Raw genomic sequence first — 16,482 nt, forward strand, 5'->3', positions numbered from 1 at the left:
AGCTCTAACTTCCTACATTAAAAATCCAAGAGACCTCAAGTAAATGACCTAGAGAACGTGGTAAGGAACAGGCCAAATCCCAGTGTACCAGAGGAAAGACAGCACTAGCACCACAGCAGAAATTAATGCAATAAAAGCAGTAACAATGAAACAAGGAGCTGTTTCTCTGAAAAGATAGAATTACCATGCCTTTAGCCAAAGTGAAAGAAAAAAGACCCAAATTAATAAAATTAGAGATGAAAAGGGAGCCACAGCAACAGATAGAACTAAGATCTTAAAAATTATTAGGTTTTTACCTTACAAACATATTCTAAAGTTGGAAAGGTTAAAAGAAGTAGATGAATTTCTAAATGCTTATAATCAACCAAAGTAAAGCCACGGTGTGATAAACAATTTAAACATATCTATAAAAGATTAAAAGTAGAAAGACATAGAAAAGTAAAATTACAGACAACTCTCCCTAATAAATATATATGTATATGCAGAAATTCTCAAGAAAATACTTAAAAACCAAATTCAAAAATCATCAGAAAGATCATTAACCATGATCAAATAGGCTTTATTCTTAGATATGCAATATATCTAACTCAATAAATGCTATAAATTTCACAAATGGACTCAAAGGTAGAAATCACATGATCATCTTCATAGATACATTTTTGACAAAATTCAATATTCATTCACGATAGAAGTGCAGAAAAAAAAAAACTAGGAATGGAAAGAACATACCTCAATCTAATAAAGGCTATTTATCACAAGCCTGTAGTCAACAAAATGCTAAATGGTAGAAAACTAAGAAATAGTCTCACCGAGATAAATAATAATGTTTGCTGCTCTTTCCATTCCTACTCAGTATAATGTTTGAGAATTAGAGTGTTAACACAAGGAAATAGCAGGGATACAAATACAAAAAGATGAGGTCAATGTCACTTTATTTGCATTTGACATGAGTCTATATGTAACAGCGTCCCAGACTTTAGTAGGCCCCGAGACCTTAGCACAACTGACTCCTTGATAGAAATACCATTCAAGCCATAAAACTCAGCATAGTACCACCTGCCAAAATGAAAACAAAAACCTAAACTATAAAGAAAAAAATAAACCAACCGAAAACTGGGCTAAGGAATTAGCCAGGGAGTTGTAAAAAACCTAAAAGAAATGCAAATGGCCAATAAATACTTTTAATGGTGCTCAATATCCTTAGCCACCAAAGAAGCACGAATTAAAACTACTGTGAGATTATATCTCACTGCAGTTAGAAAGGCTATCATTGAGAAAACATATGAGTTGCTAGAGAAATGGTTCAGCAGTTAAGAGCACTTGCTACTGCAGAGGACTTGGGCTCAACTTCCAGCACTCAGATGATGGCTCACAACCATCCACAACTCCAGTTCCAGGGGATCTGTCATCCTTTTCCAACCTCCACAGGCACTAGGCATGCATATAGTACACAGACATGCATGCAAACAAAACACTCGTACACATAAAAGTTTTTTAAAAAGAAAGAAAAGATAAAACAAAAACAACAATGCTGGTAAGGATGTGTAGGAAAAGGAAAGCCTCATTCACTGTTGGTGGGAGTTCGTAAAACACGTCCAGTTACTATGGATATCAGTGAAGTTTCTCAAAATGACACAGCTATATCACTTCCTAGGCATTTACCCAAAGAAGTCTATATATACCAGGGAGATAATTGCATATCCATATTCATGACTGCTCTACTCACGGAAGCAAGAAAATGAAATCAGCCTAGATGTCCATCAGTTGAAGAAAGGATAATACAAATGTGGCACATACACAAATTTCAAAAATGAAAATTTAAAATTTGTAAAATAAAAATATATTAAGTAGAGTAACTTAGGCTAAGACAAAAACTACATGTTTTCTCTCATATACAGTCCTAGCTTGTATTTTCATATGTGGCCATTTATGTAGGTGTGTGTAGATCATATGAAAATAGAAAGGAGACCACGAGATGAATAACAGCATTTTAAAGGGGCGGGACTGAGGTGCAGAAGGCTTGTGATAGTGAAATGAAGGGAAGAAGACTGAGCTGGGTAGGGAGGCAGGGCGGAGGAGGAGGTGCATGCAAGGAACGTTAGGAAAATCTGATACTTGATAAGCTAATTAAAAGCCAACCAGGGATAATAGTGGGAACCTGTCTCAAAATCCTAAGAGGAAAAAATAAAAACAAAAAGAAAAATCAACCAGACATGTAAGATAAACCCACTAATACAATAGTGGAAAGTCTATTATGGGTAAATGTAAATGTTTTTATTTCCTTAAATGAAAGTTGCACCCAAGCTTTATGAATACATGGCTTGAGCTGAACCTAGAGAGCTCCTATCTAACTATCCCCAGGCCTACCCCTGGAAGCTTCTAACCTCGATACAATCTAACCCTCTGCAAGCCCAGACCTTGAAGGCTTCAGCTTCCATCCTCTGTCTGCTAACCCAAGCCTAGAATGTTTTCAGCCTCCAAGACTTACTGAATTATCCCTTCTAGTTCTTTCTGAACTCTAGCTGGCTGTTCAAATTCACCTCCTCTGGCTCAAAATTCCTCTCCACGCTGACTGGTTCAAAGTGGCTTCTCTCTACTTCTCACTGAATTGTTCTGCTTGGAAAAACTGCCTCTGAACTACACAAACTGAACTGCACAAACTCAATGGTACTCAAACTGAATTAAACTGTACTATACTCCCAAACTTTATTGTGCTGTCTCCATGAACTCCCCTGTTGTCTCAGTGTGCTGTTCTCAAGTAGCCTCTCTTTCCTGTACGTTCTTGTGAGAGTTGGACATCCCTATCTCTGAGTCATTTTGTCAAATCTTTCTCTGATTTGTCACTTGTCTTCCCCTCAATTAGACATCATTGTTTGGGATTAAAGGTCTGTACTAAATTCCAGCCAGAGGGATTAAGAGTGTGTATTTCAGCCAGAGGGAGTAAAGTGTGTACTAAGGGCATGTCTGTGTTCTAGCTGGGTCATCCAGACCTAAGTCTTTGGATATGATCGCTTGCGTGAGCAGCCATGTTGCTGGATTAAAATTCCTCTCCAGGAAAACATTGCTTTCTATCTAGATTTGATGCCTGCGCCACAGGACGAAATTCATATCTGGTATTGTAAACCTGTTCAAATGCCTTGGTTAGGGAAATCACAGGCCCTAGTGGGGAAGCTACTGCTATCATTTCTGTAAATAGGTAAGATATGTCTATCAAGCTATCCTTTTTACTTTTCTAACCCCCCCCCCCAAATTTGAAGAAGAGTCTCACTAGACTGGCTCACCAGGCTGGTATCAAATTGAGAGAGATCCACCTGCCTCTGGCTTTCCTACCAGCCTCTACCCTCCAAGTTGTAGGATTAAAGGAATGAACCACCACACCTGATGCTCAAATTATTCTTTAAATAACTATGTTTATACCCATAGATTAGTGCTACTGTAAATGTTAGTCAGAAATACAGTGCAGAGAGCACCAATGACTGCAAAGATTCATAGCTAGTGCAGGGAATAAATAGCTACTGAATGCCCAAGTACAATGTGAGTCTCTATTATCCCCTCTGAAAACACACAGAAAGACAGGAAGAATTTAAGAGCTGGAAGCAGGAGATATAAAAGTGTGCAACACCAGTTTCCAGGCATGCCATGGCTGTCACACTCCTGAACTCTCAGCAGCTGTGACCACCTGTACAAGACAGAAACAAGAACGGGATGGTCAGCATCCAGCTGAGAAAGGTTCATGGGCCTCCACTCACTCTGAAGATTTATACATAAAAGAGTTAATGGGAGAGGGAGAGACATTTTGTTCAGTGGTATAGCCACACTCCTTTAACCAAACAAACCGGATGAAACTCTGAATAGACATGAGAAGGAAGAGAGCTAGTTGAGAAGAGGATGGGGGTTAGCAGCAGTGGGAGGGGTACAAAAGAGAGTAACAGGTGAGTATGGCTGAAATGTACATGTACATGTCTGAAAATGGCATAGGGTTTGTTTTAGCTTGCATTTCCAGGTTATAATCCATCATCTTTAAGGAAGTCACAGGAGCCTGAGATTGAGTGACATCACATGCACAGGAACAGAGGGAATCTAAAGCATGCATACTTCCAGTACTGAACTCACTTTCCCCACTCTTTTATGGTTCAGTACACCAAGCCCAAAGAATCATGTTGTCCATATCGGGCTGGCTGTTCCCATATCAACTAATTAAAATCAAAACAATTCCCCATGCCTACAGGCCAACCTGACGGAAACCACTCCAGAGTTTAGCTACCACAGTGTGCTGGCCAGTTTTATGTTGACTCGACACAAGCAAAGTTATTTGGGAAGAAGGAACCTTAACTGAGAAACTACCCATACAAACTGGCCTGGGAACAAGCCTATCTTTCATTTTTGGTTGATAATTGATATGGGAGGGCACAGCTCAAGTGGGTGGGGCCACCCTGGAATTCTGGGTGCTATGAGAAAGCAGGCTGAAGAAAGAAAATTTTTTTAAATTAAATTAAATTAAAACCAAAAGAAAGCAGGCTGAACACAAGCTATGAGGAACAACCCAGTAAACAGTACTCCTCCATGACCTCTGCATCAGCTCCTGAGTTCAGGTTCCTGCTTTGAGTTCCAGCCCTGACTTCTCTGGTTGATGTGTTCAACAAGTTGTAAATAAACCCTTTCTTCCCCAGGCTAACTTTGGTGTTATAGTGTTTTATCACAGTAATAAAACCCTAACTAAGAAATATACTGAGCAAGTATAAACTATTTTGATAACACAGGAAATATGAAGGTGAGGAAAAAGGAAGGAAGGATGAGGTTGCAACTCCAGTAGAGCCTGTGTTTAGCATGCACAAAGCTCTATGTTTCAAAGGAGAGGAAAACAACGAACAGGAAATAGGAAGATGAAAATGTTAAACGGTTTTTTTCTAAGTTTAAGAAACTTGGCACCCGGTGTGGTGGCTCATGTCTTTAATCCCAGCACTTGGGAGGCAGAGGCAGGTGGACTACTGAGTTTGAAGCCAGCCTGGTCTACAAAGCAAGTCCAGGACAGCCAAGGCTACACAGAGAAACCCTGTCTGGAAAAAAAACAAAAAACAAACAAACAAAAATACTAAAAGGAAGTTGGCACTCCTTTTAAAGAGACTTTCTCCTTATTCTCCAACCCTGCAAGACCCTCAGAAGCTTCTCAAAGAGAGAGAAAGAAGAAATTATACTTGATATAAGTTCAAGGCCAGCTTGGTCTAAAAAGCAAGTCCAGGACAGACAAGATAACATAGAGAAACCCCATCTCGAGAAACTAAAAAAAGTTTAAGAAACCTAAAATTAACTTTAAAAATCTTCATAAGGAATCAATTTTAAGTAGCTAAAAATCAATATATTCAATAATAATGACAATTTTTCATTACAATCTAAAAATATTTTACCTGACGAAATATCTCTGTGACAAAGTTCACATTGCTTCTTTTAGATGAAAACACTCTGCGAACGATTTCAATATCTGTGAGATGTTCTTCATCAATGCTACAGAGACTAGAAGAGCTGGGTTCCCGCTCCGTCAGAGTGCTTGTATTAGAATGAGATTGCTCGGGCTCTGTGGTTTTGTCTGCTTTATCAACATTATCACTTTTGTTTTCTTCTCTGGATACCAAACTAGCAGCTGCCCTCTAAAATGAAAACACAAGTCAAAGAATATCATTATCACTCAAATTAATGTTTTGCTTTTAGCAAATGTTAGCAGACCCCAAGGCCCTATCTAACACTGCTTAAAAGCTGGATATACAACTACACTTAGCAGCCATTCTAGATCATTAAGTAGAATGCAAATAACACCTAAGTGATACAGAAACACTCAAACAACTAGTGACAAAGCATCTAACCACCTGAAGTTATTAGTCCTACATGAAAAAACTTTCAACCCAGAGGCACAGAGGCAGCTCAGGTCTTCAAAAATGAGTAAATAACTGACAAATAACCAGCATGGGCTATTTATTTCACAATGCTAAATATTTTAAATGTTATGAAGTAGAAGCAGAACAAGAGGAGAAGGAAAAAGAAGAGGAGGAGGAGGAAACAAGATTCAAGACAGATGCCAGGCGTGGTGGCGCACGCCTTTAATCCCAGCACTCGGGAGGCGGAAGCAGGTGGATCTCTGTGAGTTCGAGGCCAGCCTGGTCTACAAAGTGAGTCCAGGACAGCCAAGGCTACACAGAGAAACCCTGTCTCAAAAAAAAAAAAAAACAAAAACCAAACCAAACCAAAAAAAAAAAGATTCAAAACAGGAAAGATTCTTTGTTTCTTATTGTTTATTTCTTATAAAACTAAGAGAATATCTTAGGAATTTTAAGGAAATGCTATGTACTGTAGCAACAGGATATTCCTCTTCCCTATAACAGTGACCTGCCTGTAAAATATACTGACAAAAATGGCACAAATGTCATGGGAGTAAGCAACCATTTTCTGATTGGATTTAAGGTTCACTTCATGAGATGGTACCCATATCTGGCACTGCTCAAGTGGCTAAGAACCTGAGACTGGAGAGTTCATGCCTCTAGGAGAAAAGCTAATACTATAATTCTGCTAAAGAAGCATAGCAATAGAATGGCCTCCAACGACCCTGACATGCTACTCTACCCACAGGTCAGCGCCTCACTCAGCCCTCATGAGAGAGGTGTCCTCTTGCAGTAAAGGAAAACTAACACTGAGACCCACTAGACAATGTGTAGAGAAAGAGAAACTTCAGAGCAATCCATTCTAAATAGGAATTCTTCATAAAACCAATCCTTTCAAGGCTCAGGGATCTGTTTGGCCAAGGAACCAGAAAGATTTTAAGAGCCAGAGGAGAGAGAGGACACCAAGGAAATGATATCTTCCATACATGACAGGACTGATGCACATGTGAACACAGAGACTATGAAAGCATGTACAATATCTGCACAGAGTCAATAGACGGGGTCCCAGCACTGCGAAGTGGGAGTGGACATGGGATCCCACCTTTAACCAAGAAGCTATCAGCAACTGATAGCCACTGGCAAAGGAAAAAAATCTCACTGGTATATTAACAGCAGCTCAGGAAAGGTTCCATGGCAAAGAGTAGTACACCAACAAAAACAAACTCAATGGCATTTTTGTAGACTTTTGTCTCATTTGCTTTGTTTGAATTTTCTTTTCCTTTATTGGTCTTCTTCTTGTTTGGGTTTTGTTTTGTTTTGTTTTGTTTCTTTTTGTTTAGTCACTTTATATCCTGGTTGTAGCCTCATCCCTCTTCTCCTCCCAGCCCCACCCTCCCTCCTTCTCCCCCCTTCCCTATTCTTCAGAAAAGGGGAGCCTACCCCGCTCACCGCATTCCCATCCACCCCAGCTCATCAAGTCACATCAGGACTGAGCATGTCCTCTTCCCCTGTGGACTAGCAAGGCAGTCCTGCCAGGGGCAAGTGATAAAAAAGCTGGGATCAAAGTCCAAGTCAGAGACAGGCCCTGCTCCCATTACTAGAGGACGCACAGGAAGCCTGAGCTGCCCATCAGCTACATCTTTGTAGGGGCCTAGGTCTAGCCCTTGCATGGTCCTTGGTTGGTGCTTTAGTCTCAGCAAGCCCCTCTGAGCCCTTGTTAATTGGCTCTGTTGGTCTTCTTTTTTTACCTTGCCCCAACTTTTCTACAAGACCCCTATGCATCACCCAATGTTTGGCTGTCAGTTTCAGCATCTGTTTCAAAGTGCTGCTGGGTACAGCCTCTCAGAGGACAACTCTGTTAGGCTCCTGTCTGCAAGCAAAGCAGAGTATAGTTAATAGTGTCAGGGGTTGGCCCTTTCCCATGGGGTGGGTCTTGGTTTGGGCCAGGTATTGGTTGGCCAGTCCCTCAATCTCTGCTCTATGTTTATCCCTCCATTATCTTGTAGGCAGAATAATTTTGGAGTCAAAGATTTTGTGGGTAGGTAGGTGTTTTCCCATCTCCATTAGGAGTCTTGTCTGGTTAGAGGGTGTCCTCTTCAATCAACATGGCCCCTGCTACTAGGAATCTCGGCTATAGTCGCCTTCATATTCTCCTAGGGGTCTACCCTGACTTAGGTCTCCAGCTTCTCAGAGATGCCTCCACACACTCTTTTCTCTACAGGCCTTCTGTCCTCCTGCTCCTGCCCTCCCCAGGTCTGTTCTCCGCCCTCATATCTCTCTGTGCTTCCTCTCTTGCATTGTTCCCTCTCTTCAACCACTACTTCTGTCTATTCTATTTCCCCTTTGAGTGAGATTTATCTTTATCTTCTTTGGATCTGGGCATTGTAGTATGCTAATCCTATACTATAAGTCTAAAATCCACTTATTTAAGTGAGTACATACATGTGATAAAAAGACACAGGTTTCTGCTTGTTTTTTATTTTCATTTTTGTAGGTGTGTGCTTCTTGTTTTGTCATTGTTGTTTTGTTTGTTTTAAAAAGAGAGAGAGACAATATAAAGTTGGGTAAATAGAGAAGTGGGAAGGATCTGGGAGGAACTAGGAGGGGGAACATGATCAAAATATATTGTATTTTCAACAAAAAAGTATTTTTAAATTCATTAAAAATAAAGATTTGACATTTTAAGTTTGTGCCAAGATCAGACTCAGATAAATGGCATCACTCAGTAAAACACACACACACACACACACACACACACACACACACACGTACGTACATACATATGTATACATATGTACATACATTGGGGAAAGAACAATATTAGGAGGGAAAAAACAGGAAAAAAACTGTGAGGAATAGATAAACTGTTCAATTTAAAATAATTTTAAAATATCAGTTTCTCTACTGTATAGCTATATAACTCCATATTATACTTTTAGACTTAGTCTCTCTTGATAAAGGGAGGGATTTGGGCCAGACTTCAAATCTGTATTCTGTGAATGTTTAAAAACTAAAAAGGATGAGGTTGGAAGATAAATCATTAGGAAAATTGATTGTCATGCAAGCATGAGAACCAGAGTAAAACTAAACTTCAACATATACTGAACAGGGAAAAATAGCACACAAAGGGCCAGTACTATCTGCAATGTTAGTAATCTCCAAGGGATCTCAGACTGTATTCTCTGCAAATAAAGGAGACAAAACTAATGAGCTAAACTGGAACCTGAGACCTCTCAAGCTTTCTTTTTAAAGGCACCTATTAAACAAGTTTTATTTGTTATATTTATTTTATAAAAATAAATACTACTTCTACAATAACAGGTAAAGTTTGGATTATGAGCTAGATTTACTCAACAAACTATCACTAGCATCCATTATAGATATGCTGTATACCTAAGGCAGGTGAACTCAGGAAGCCATTTCTAACTTTAACAGCCTTGCTTCATTTATATTACCTGAATATTCTTTGGCAAGACTTCACCTTCCATCCCAGGAATATTAGGTCCTGTATGTGGTTTTGGCTCCAGCCAGAAAGAAACCAGCCAACGAATGACAATAACCCGAGCTTGGATGAAAGGCTCTTTTGTACAATATATTGTTTCATTGGTTTCAGCATCCTTCTTTATCATCACATAATGAGGCTTTGGTCTGATCTGTGGGATATCTATGAAAAAAATTGAAAACAAAACATGAAATGAAAAAAAGCAATTATCTTTAGCTACGCTTACATTTTTAAAGTCTTAGATTTTGTGACATTACACTGCTTTAAGTGTTAGTAAAAAAATAAATACTTTTATAATGTTAGATGCTTTCTAAGAACCTAAAAGAATCAACCATATTTTAGGCTAATAAACAAAAACATGTCTTTTCTAAAACACCATAAACTCTAGCACTCAGAAGGCAGAGGCAGGCAGATCTCTGAGTTCTAGGCCACATTGGTCCAGAGTAAGTTTCAGGACAGCCAGGACTGCACAGAGAAATCCTGCCTTGAAACAAAACCAAAACTAAACAAACAAAAGATTCAATGAGATAGCCTGATGGCGATGCCTGAGCCTGCTAGTTGCCTGAGTTTGCCATGAGGAAAATCTTTCTTCAAAATAGATTTTCTGTATACAGAGTAATCTCTTCCTTACGTATATGGACCAGGTCTGCCTCTACTCCAGATTTGTACACATGGTTCTAATGTCAAGGCTCTAAGAGGTCATTTGGCAAAGCTACTAAAAATTGGACAAGAAGTGACAAAAAGACACAACAACTTAACAGTTAATGGATCAACAGTTAATTGAACCCTTGAAAAACCTTAGATGGGAAAAATCAGAATATATAGTTTAAAGTCAGGCATGGTAGTACATACTTGTAACTGCAGCACTCAGGAGGCTGAGACAGGAAGATCACAAGTTTGAGACCAGTCTAAGTCTGAGCTATTGGACTATATAACAAGTTCCAGACCAACCTAGGCAACTTACTAAGTCTCTGTTTTAAAATTAAAAAGAAAAAAGAAAAAGTACATACATATTCTAATCCTTAGTATTCAAATTTATTCTACTGCTAACTAAATGGATGAGATCTAGAGAATAACTTTTTAATGAAACCTCTCCATTCTCAGTAAAAATTTTTTACTATAAATGCACTTTTGCTATGAATCTGTATATAGCATCAATACAAATAGTAAATGTGATTGGTCAGTTTTCTGTAACAAATGTTAACCTTTTACACTGACATCTTATCCTTATGTGTACTTTTTTGTAAAATTCCAAATTATACCTACCAAGTACAGGATGATATAAACTATTCTCCTTGCAGATGTTTGGGAAAATATAAGGCAAGTAAAACTTCTTAAAATGTGAAAACAAAAATGAAAATCCCCTTTCTTGGTTTTCTTTGTTCTTCCATTCTAAACTTTTTACCTAAAAATAAACAATATTATTACAATCATGCCCAGAAACAGAATCTCTTAAATATAGTTTAGCTGTTATAAACAAGCTTATAAAGGTTATAACATATTGAACTTTTAGACTATGATGATTATTATGTAACAAAAGTTCCATTCTTTTTTATTAGCATATAAAGTAAAATATGTTTCACTACCTAGTTCCCATACATATACCTATAATATGCTTTAATTATATTCTATTCTTTACAATTGGTCTAATACACAAACATTGTATGTATTTTTTAAAATCTTACACTAAATTGCAAAATTGAGAAAATTACTTGACAGCATTAATGACAAATATACTAATGTTCTTTCCTCTCGATCCCTTCCTGAATAACTGTGATCAATGGCACAGGAGTATGTAGGAATTCAGTGGTAGTAGGCAAGTACAGAAACCAAAGGAATCAGGGAACACATGAAAGGTAGAAGATCAGAGGAAACTCTGAGCTTGAGACGTATACAGAGACTATTCACAGAGTGTGGAATAGAGGAACAGGAGTAATACTAATATTCTGTTGTAGAATTCCAGAAAAATGAGAATGGTACCTAAGAAAAAGGTTTGCAAAGGCCCCAGGTGGGGTATTAGAACCCAGTCAAGTTAAGGAGAATGTCTGCAGAGCATGGAAATGGTGATTCTGGATAAACACGATCACTTTCAAGAAGACTAACTAAATACTGTATTGATAATGTGAGACAAGTTTGTCACAAAGAGAAGAATGGAGCAAGGGAGGTAGGTGTGTGTATACATACTTATTTCTTAACTTTAGTCATGCAGAGGATCCAGCAATAGGAATGCTTAGTATTGATAGTAATGAGCATCCTAAGTGTTAGCACAGTTCTCAAGAGAGGGCCAAGGAAAGCACACGATAAAACTGTAACAGTAAAGAATTTTATTGGAGCAAGTTGTGGTGGTGCACTTTTAATCTCAGCACTCAGGAGGCAGTGGTAGGTGGAACCCTGGGAGTTTAAGGCTAGTCTACTACACGGAGTTCCCAGACAGCCAGGACTATGCAGAAAGACCCTGACTCAAAATAAACAAACTTTTAAAAATCCACAACAAAAGATTTCTATCAAGGAACAGCAAGATGGCTCAGTGGGTAAAGGTATTTGCCACCAAACCTGACAACCTAAGTTTGTGCTCCAGGATACACAGGGTGGAAGGAAAGAATCAACTCCCACAAGCTGTTCTCTGATTTCCACATTGGAACCACGGACATACTTTGCCCCTTTCCAGTGAAAGAAATAAAATGGCAATACATTTGTAAAATAATTGTACTAGATACAACTCAAAATGCATAGAAATCACCTTGAAGTCTCAATAATACATTAACTTATGCTGAGATAAACAATTATTTGAATAAATGAACAGGAAGGAACAAACTTCTGCAGATAATTCTTGGCCTATGTAGCCATAACTGAATTATCTTTCAATGCTGGCTAAAAAGAGAGGAAAAATTCAAATATCCCATTGATAAAGGGATGCACACTTGGCATATACATACAGTTAATTAGTAAAAAGAACTGATTATGCTAAAACATGAATTTTTAAAGCACTTTTTAAGTAAAAGAAGCCAGGCCAAAAAATACAATGTATGAGTCCATTCTGACTTCACTAAATGAATTTGTTCATTTGAAATGTTGAGATGAACACATATGTTAGTGTTTCCCACAGGCAGGAGATGGAGTGACCCTGGGATAAGAAGACTCTTAATGGGTTCAGGATTTCCTATGAAAGGAAACTAAAATCACTTCAAAGTGATTAGTGATAGCAGCACAATCCTTAAAAACATCCACTAAACTACATTCTGCACGACAGCTAGCCTACATATATATGATAGCTCAATAAAACTTCCTTTAAACAATTATTAGATGCCAACCATAGTAAAAATTCATCCAGCCGTCTTCAAAATACTAAAATGTATGAGTAAAATTTTGAAAAGGTTACATAATGTGTTTCCCAAATATTTATTATAAAAACATTACTACCACATTGAGAAGGCCTGGCAGACACCAAATAAAGCATCAAGAACTACTCTACAAATATATAAGGATTCACTCAAAAAGACACAGAGACCTCAAAAAAATCATAAAATTATGACTCAAAAAGCAAGAGAATATCTTTGTGATACTGAATTTTAAAAAAGGTTGGTTTTTTTTTTCCTTTCTTTTCTTTCTTGTTTGGTTGTTTTTGTTTGCTTGTTTGGGTTTTTTCTGGTGTGTGAGTGAGTGAGAGAGAGAAAGAGAGAGAGAGAGAGAGAGAGAGAGAGAGAGAGAGAGAGAGAGAGAGAGAGAGAAGGGGTATATGTGTTGCTACAGAAAAAGGTCTTGCAATATAGCCTGGGTTGGCCTGGAACTCTCTATGTAGACCACGCTGGCACCCAGCTCTTAGAAGATCCACCTGCCACTATCCTCACTGCTGGAATTAAAGGTGTGCACCATTACTCTCAGCAAGCTCCCCCCATTTCTTAAAAGCAGCATCAAGAGTCTGATTTATAAGGAGGAAAAAATTATTTCTTGGACTTCATCAAGTTAAAAAGAAAAGAGGGCAGGAAAAATGACTCTCAAAAAAGTCTTTCCCACACAAGCCTGATGATATAAGTTCAATGCCCAAATGCCCACTAACAGGTTACAGCTTAAATAACTGTGGTATATCCATACAATAAAATCTACTCAATAAGAAAGAAAGAAAAAGTAATACCCTACTGTTAAAGACACCACCTACTTTGGTTGCAAGTCACAGACATACCAGTCTCAAACTGACCAGGAAAATTTCTTCTGTTGACTACCTAACATATTGCTGGAAGGTGCTATGAAGCCTGCTGGAGGAGAAAAGACATCAATGGTCTTTCCTAAGATGGGGACTCTGCACGCTACAGTATTGTGTTTCCAGGCAAGTTATGCCCACTGATGCAATAGCAGGTGCAATGCTGTAGGGGTAAACAAGCATTTTCTGATCAGATTAGACGCCTTCGTCCCAGGAGGGGTTTCATGTCTAGTACTGCAAACATGGTCAAAATCCCTTAAGTGGCCCTAGTGGAAGAACCTAATGGTGATGTTTTGCTAAATGATCATGTAGTCAAATTGTTTTCTAAATATTTTTACATCCATATGTTTGTTCTACTCTCAATCATGGTCCGAAAAGCCTTTTCTTGCAGTGAGTTATGGTTAATACAGAAACCCCTGTACAGAAATAGGTTAAAGAGCTGATAACAAGTGACTGTGAATGTTCAGCTATAGATGGGTCAAAATATGTCCCCAATCCAAGGTGTGAAGAACATCATAAAGAGGGAATAGAAGACAACGGCTGGGGAAGCAAAGTTTGAAATAGTCTTTAGGTCATGGCACGGGCTGTTGCACAAATCAACTCTGAGTGGCTGTGGCTGCCTGCACAGGATCAAGCCAGTCACAAGTCCTGGACACTTGGGAAACAGGCTGTCAAGGACCAGTCCTGGCAGAGGAGCTATAGGCAGTTGATGGCTGCTGAAAAAGGCAGAGTCACTTTTTTGGGGGAATGTGGCTTCTAGTAGGTTACTCATGCCCTGGCAAATGTCCCACACCCATGCATGTATGGTCAACAATAATGGGCTCAGAGAAATGATGAAGAAGAAGAAGAAGAAGAAGAAGAAGAAGAAGAAGAAGAAGAGGAGGAGGAGGAGGAGGAGGAGGAGGAGGAGGAGGAGGAGGAGGAGGATTATCAGAAGGGAGACAGGTAGGGGTCCTGAGGAGAGATGGAAAGAGGTGGTAAGGGGCTGTGATGATCAAAATACAGTGTATACATACATGAAAATTTTCAAAGAATAAATTTCTAAAAAATTTAAAGCAAAATATTGATCCATACAAGAGTCTGGGTGATTCCCAAAATAATTGTCAAGAAAGATGCCTGAATAAAAATGAATGCGTATGATTCAATGTATAGGAAATATGATGAAGATAACATTAATAATTGCTTGGGGAGGGTTGTAAGAGAAGAAAGCTAAGAGTTGTATGGAAGAGTGGGGGGTGGAGGTGGATGGAAGGACCTGGAGGTTCAGGAGCTCCACAGGGAGACCACCAAGGCCAGTGGATCTGAACCCAGAGGGCCTGCACAAACTGACGCACCAACCGAGAGCAATGCATGCAGAGAACCTAGACCCCCTGTTCAGATGTAGCTGATGGGCAGCTCATGATCCATGTGTATGGTGGGAGGAAGAGAGGAGACTGCCTCTCACATGAACTCTGAAGCCTGTGATTTAATCACTGCCCCTTTGTGGGGCGGCCTTGGGGACACACAGAGGAAAGGGATGCAGGCAACCCTGATGAGACCTGATAGACTGTAATCAAACGGTGGGGGAGGAGCACCCCCCACCAGAAGTCTAGGGGAAGGGAATAGGGCAGAGGAGGGAGGGAGGGTGGGAACTGGAAGATAAGAGTTTGGGGACAACAATTGGCATGTAATGTGAATAAATTATAATTTTTAAAAGCAAAGGAAAAAATAAAGGGATAAAAGAAAACTTCAAAGGCTGAATGTGTGATGTCATGTAACAAGATTCAATAAATCGTGACTGGGCAGTAAGTTGTGGCTGACCTGCAATCTCAGTATTTCAGAGGCTGAATTGGGAGGATTATGATTTGATGCCAGCCTGGGCTGGGCTATATAGATAGTTCCAAAGCTAGCATAAGGCTACAAAAGGAAGGAAGGGAGGGAGGGTGAAAAGAAAAGATGAAATGAAAGATCCAGCAAATGATAAAACCTAATGTCAAAATTGATTGTATAAGCAAGTACATCTCAACTGACATTCAATGCAGTTTAAAAAATTTCTATGAAGCAAAATAATGATGGCGCTAACAAGTGTCCATTACAGAACACTTACTGTGACTTGTGCCTCTTCCTACTCTTAGCACTTTGCACTATTTAAGGCTCAAATGGAATCAGTGGCATTTTATAAGTGAGGAAAACTAAATGTAGAATGGTTACATAATTTGCCAAAGGTTGTACTACTAGTCAAAAGTAGAATCGTTATTGCAAACCCTGGTAATCTGGCTTAGGATCCACATTAATAGTATAGTGTTTGTTCCTCAGATAAAAAAGCTTTTGTATTTGGAATAATCATAAATAGTCTAAGTATGTTAAAAGGTGTTTTCATCAACCAAAACACACATTTCATGTCTAGAGATGAATAGGTTACCTTATTCTTATTTCACTAAGTACCAGAGCTGTTGTTTATAATGAAAGGATTAGAAAATAAGTCCAACTGGCTCATATAAGAAGCTTATACACACCAAGAGTCTACTTCACAATAGGGTGGTGGTCCACACCTGTAATCCTAGCACTCAGGAGACAGAGGCAGGCAGAGCTCTGTGAGTGCCAGGTCAACCAGAGCTACATAGCAAGTTCCAGTTTGGCCAGAGATACATAGTAAGACCTTGTGGCAAAACATAAGCCAAAAAGAGTCTACTTTATGGGCCTAGGAAGATGGCTTAGGAGGTACAGCCTGCTGTGTAAGCATGAGGACTTGAATTCGGATCCTCGGGACCCAAGCAAAATCTATGCACTGTGGCTTGCAACTGTGGTAGGACAGAGAGAAGCAGGTAAGCAGATCCCCAAAGCTGAGGGGCCAGCCAATTTGGCTGAACTGATGAGACTCAGTGACAGACTGACAGACCCTATCTCAAAAAATGAGGTGGAGAAGGAAATGA

General features: G+C 39.1%; 1 protein-coding gene across 2 annotated transcripts in view; it reads right to left on the reverse strand.

The window, feature by feature from the left end:
- The window catches only part of Ralgapa1 (Ral GTPase activating protein catalytic subunit alpha 1), a 213,682-nt gene that overhangs the window by 154,962 nt on the left and 42,238 nt on the right, over positions 1-16,482 (reverse strand). For both annotated transcript variants that reach the window (XM_051146322.1, XM_051146313.1), the window contains exons 8-10: positions 10,639-10,777; positions 9,326-9,534; positions 5,406-5,645 (exon numbers count right to left, since the gene is read on the reverse strand). In XM_051146322.1, the coding sequence (XP_051002279.1) occupies positions 5,406-5,645; positions 9,326-9,534; positions 10,639-10,777 (588 nt within the window). The remainder of the gene's footprint in view (positions 1-5,405; positions 5,646-9,325; positions 9,535-10,638; positions 10,778-16,482) is intronic.

This window comes from Acomys russatus, chromosome 1, assembly GCF_903995435.1.
Source record: "Acomys russatus chromosome 1, mAcoRus1.1, whole genome shotgun sequence".
NCBI classification, from domain to species: Eukaryota; Metazoa; Chordata; class Mammalia; order Rodentia; family Muridae; genus Acomys; species Acomys russatus.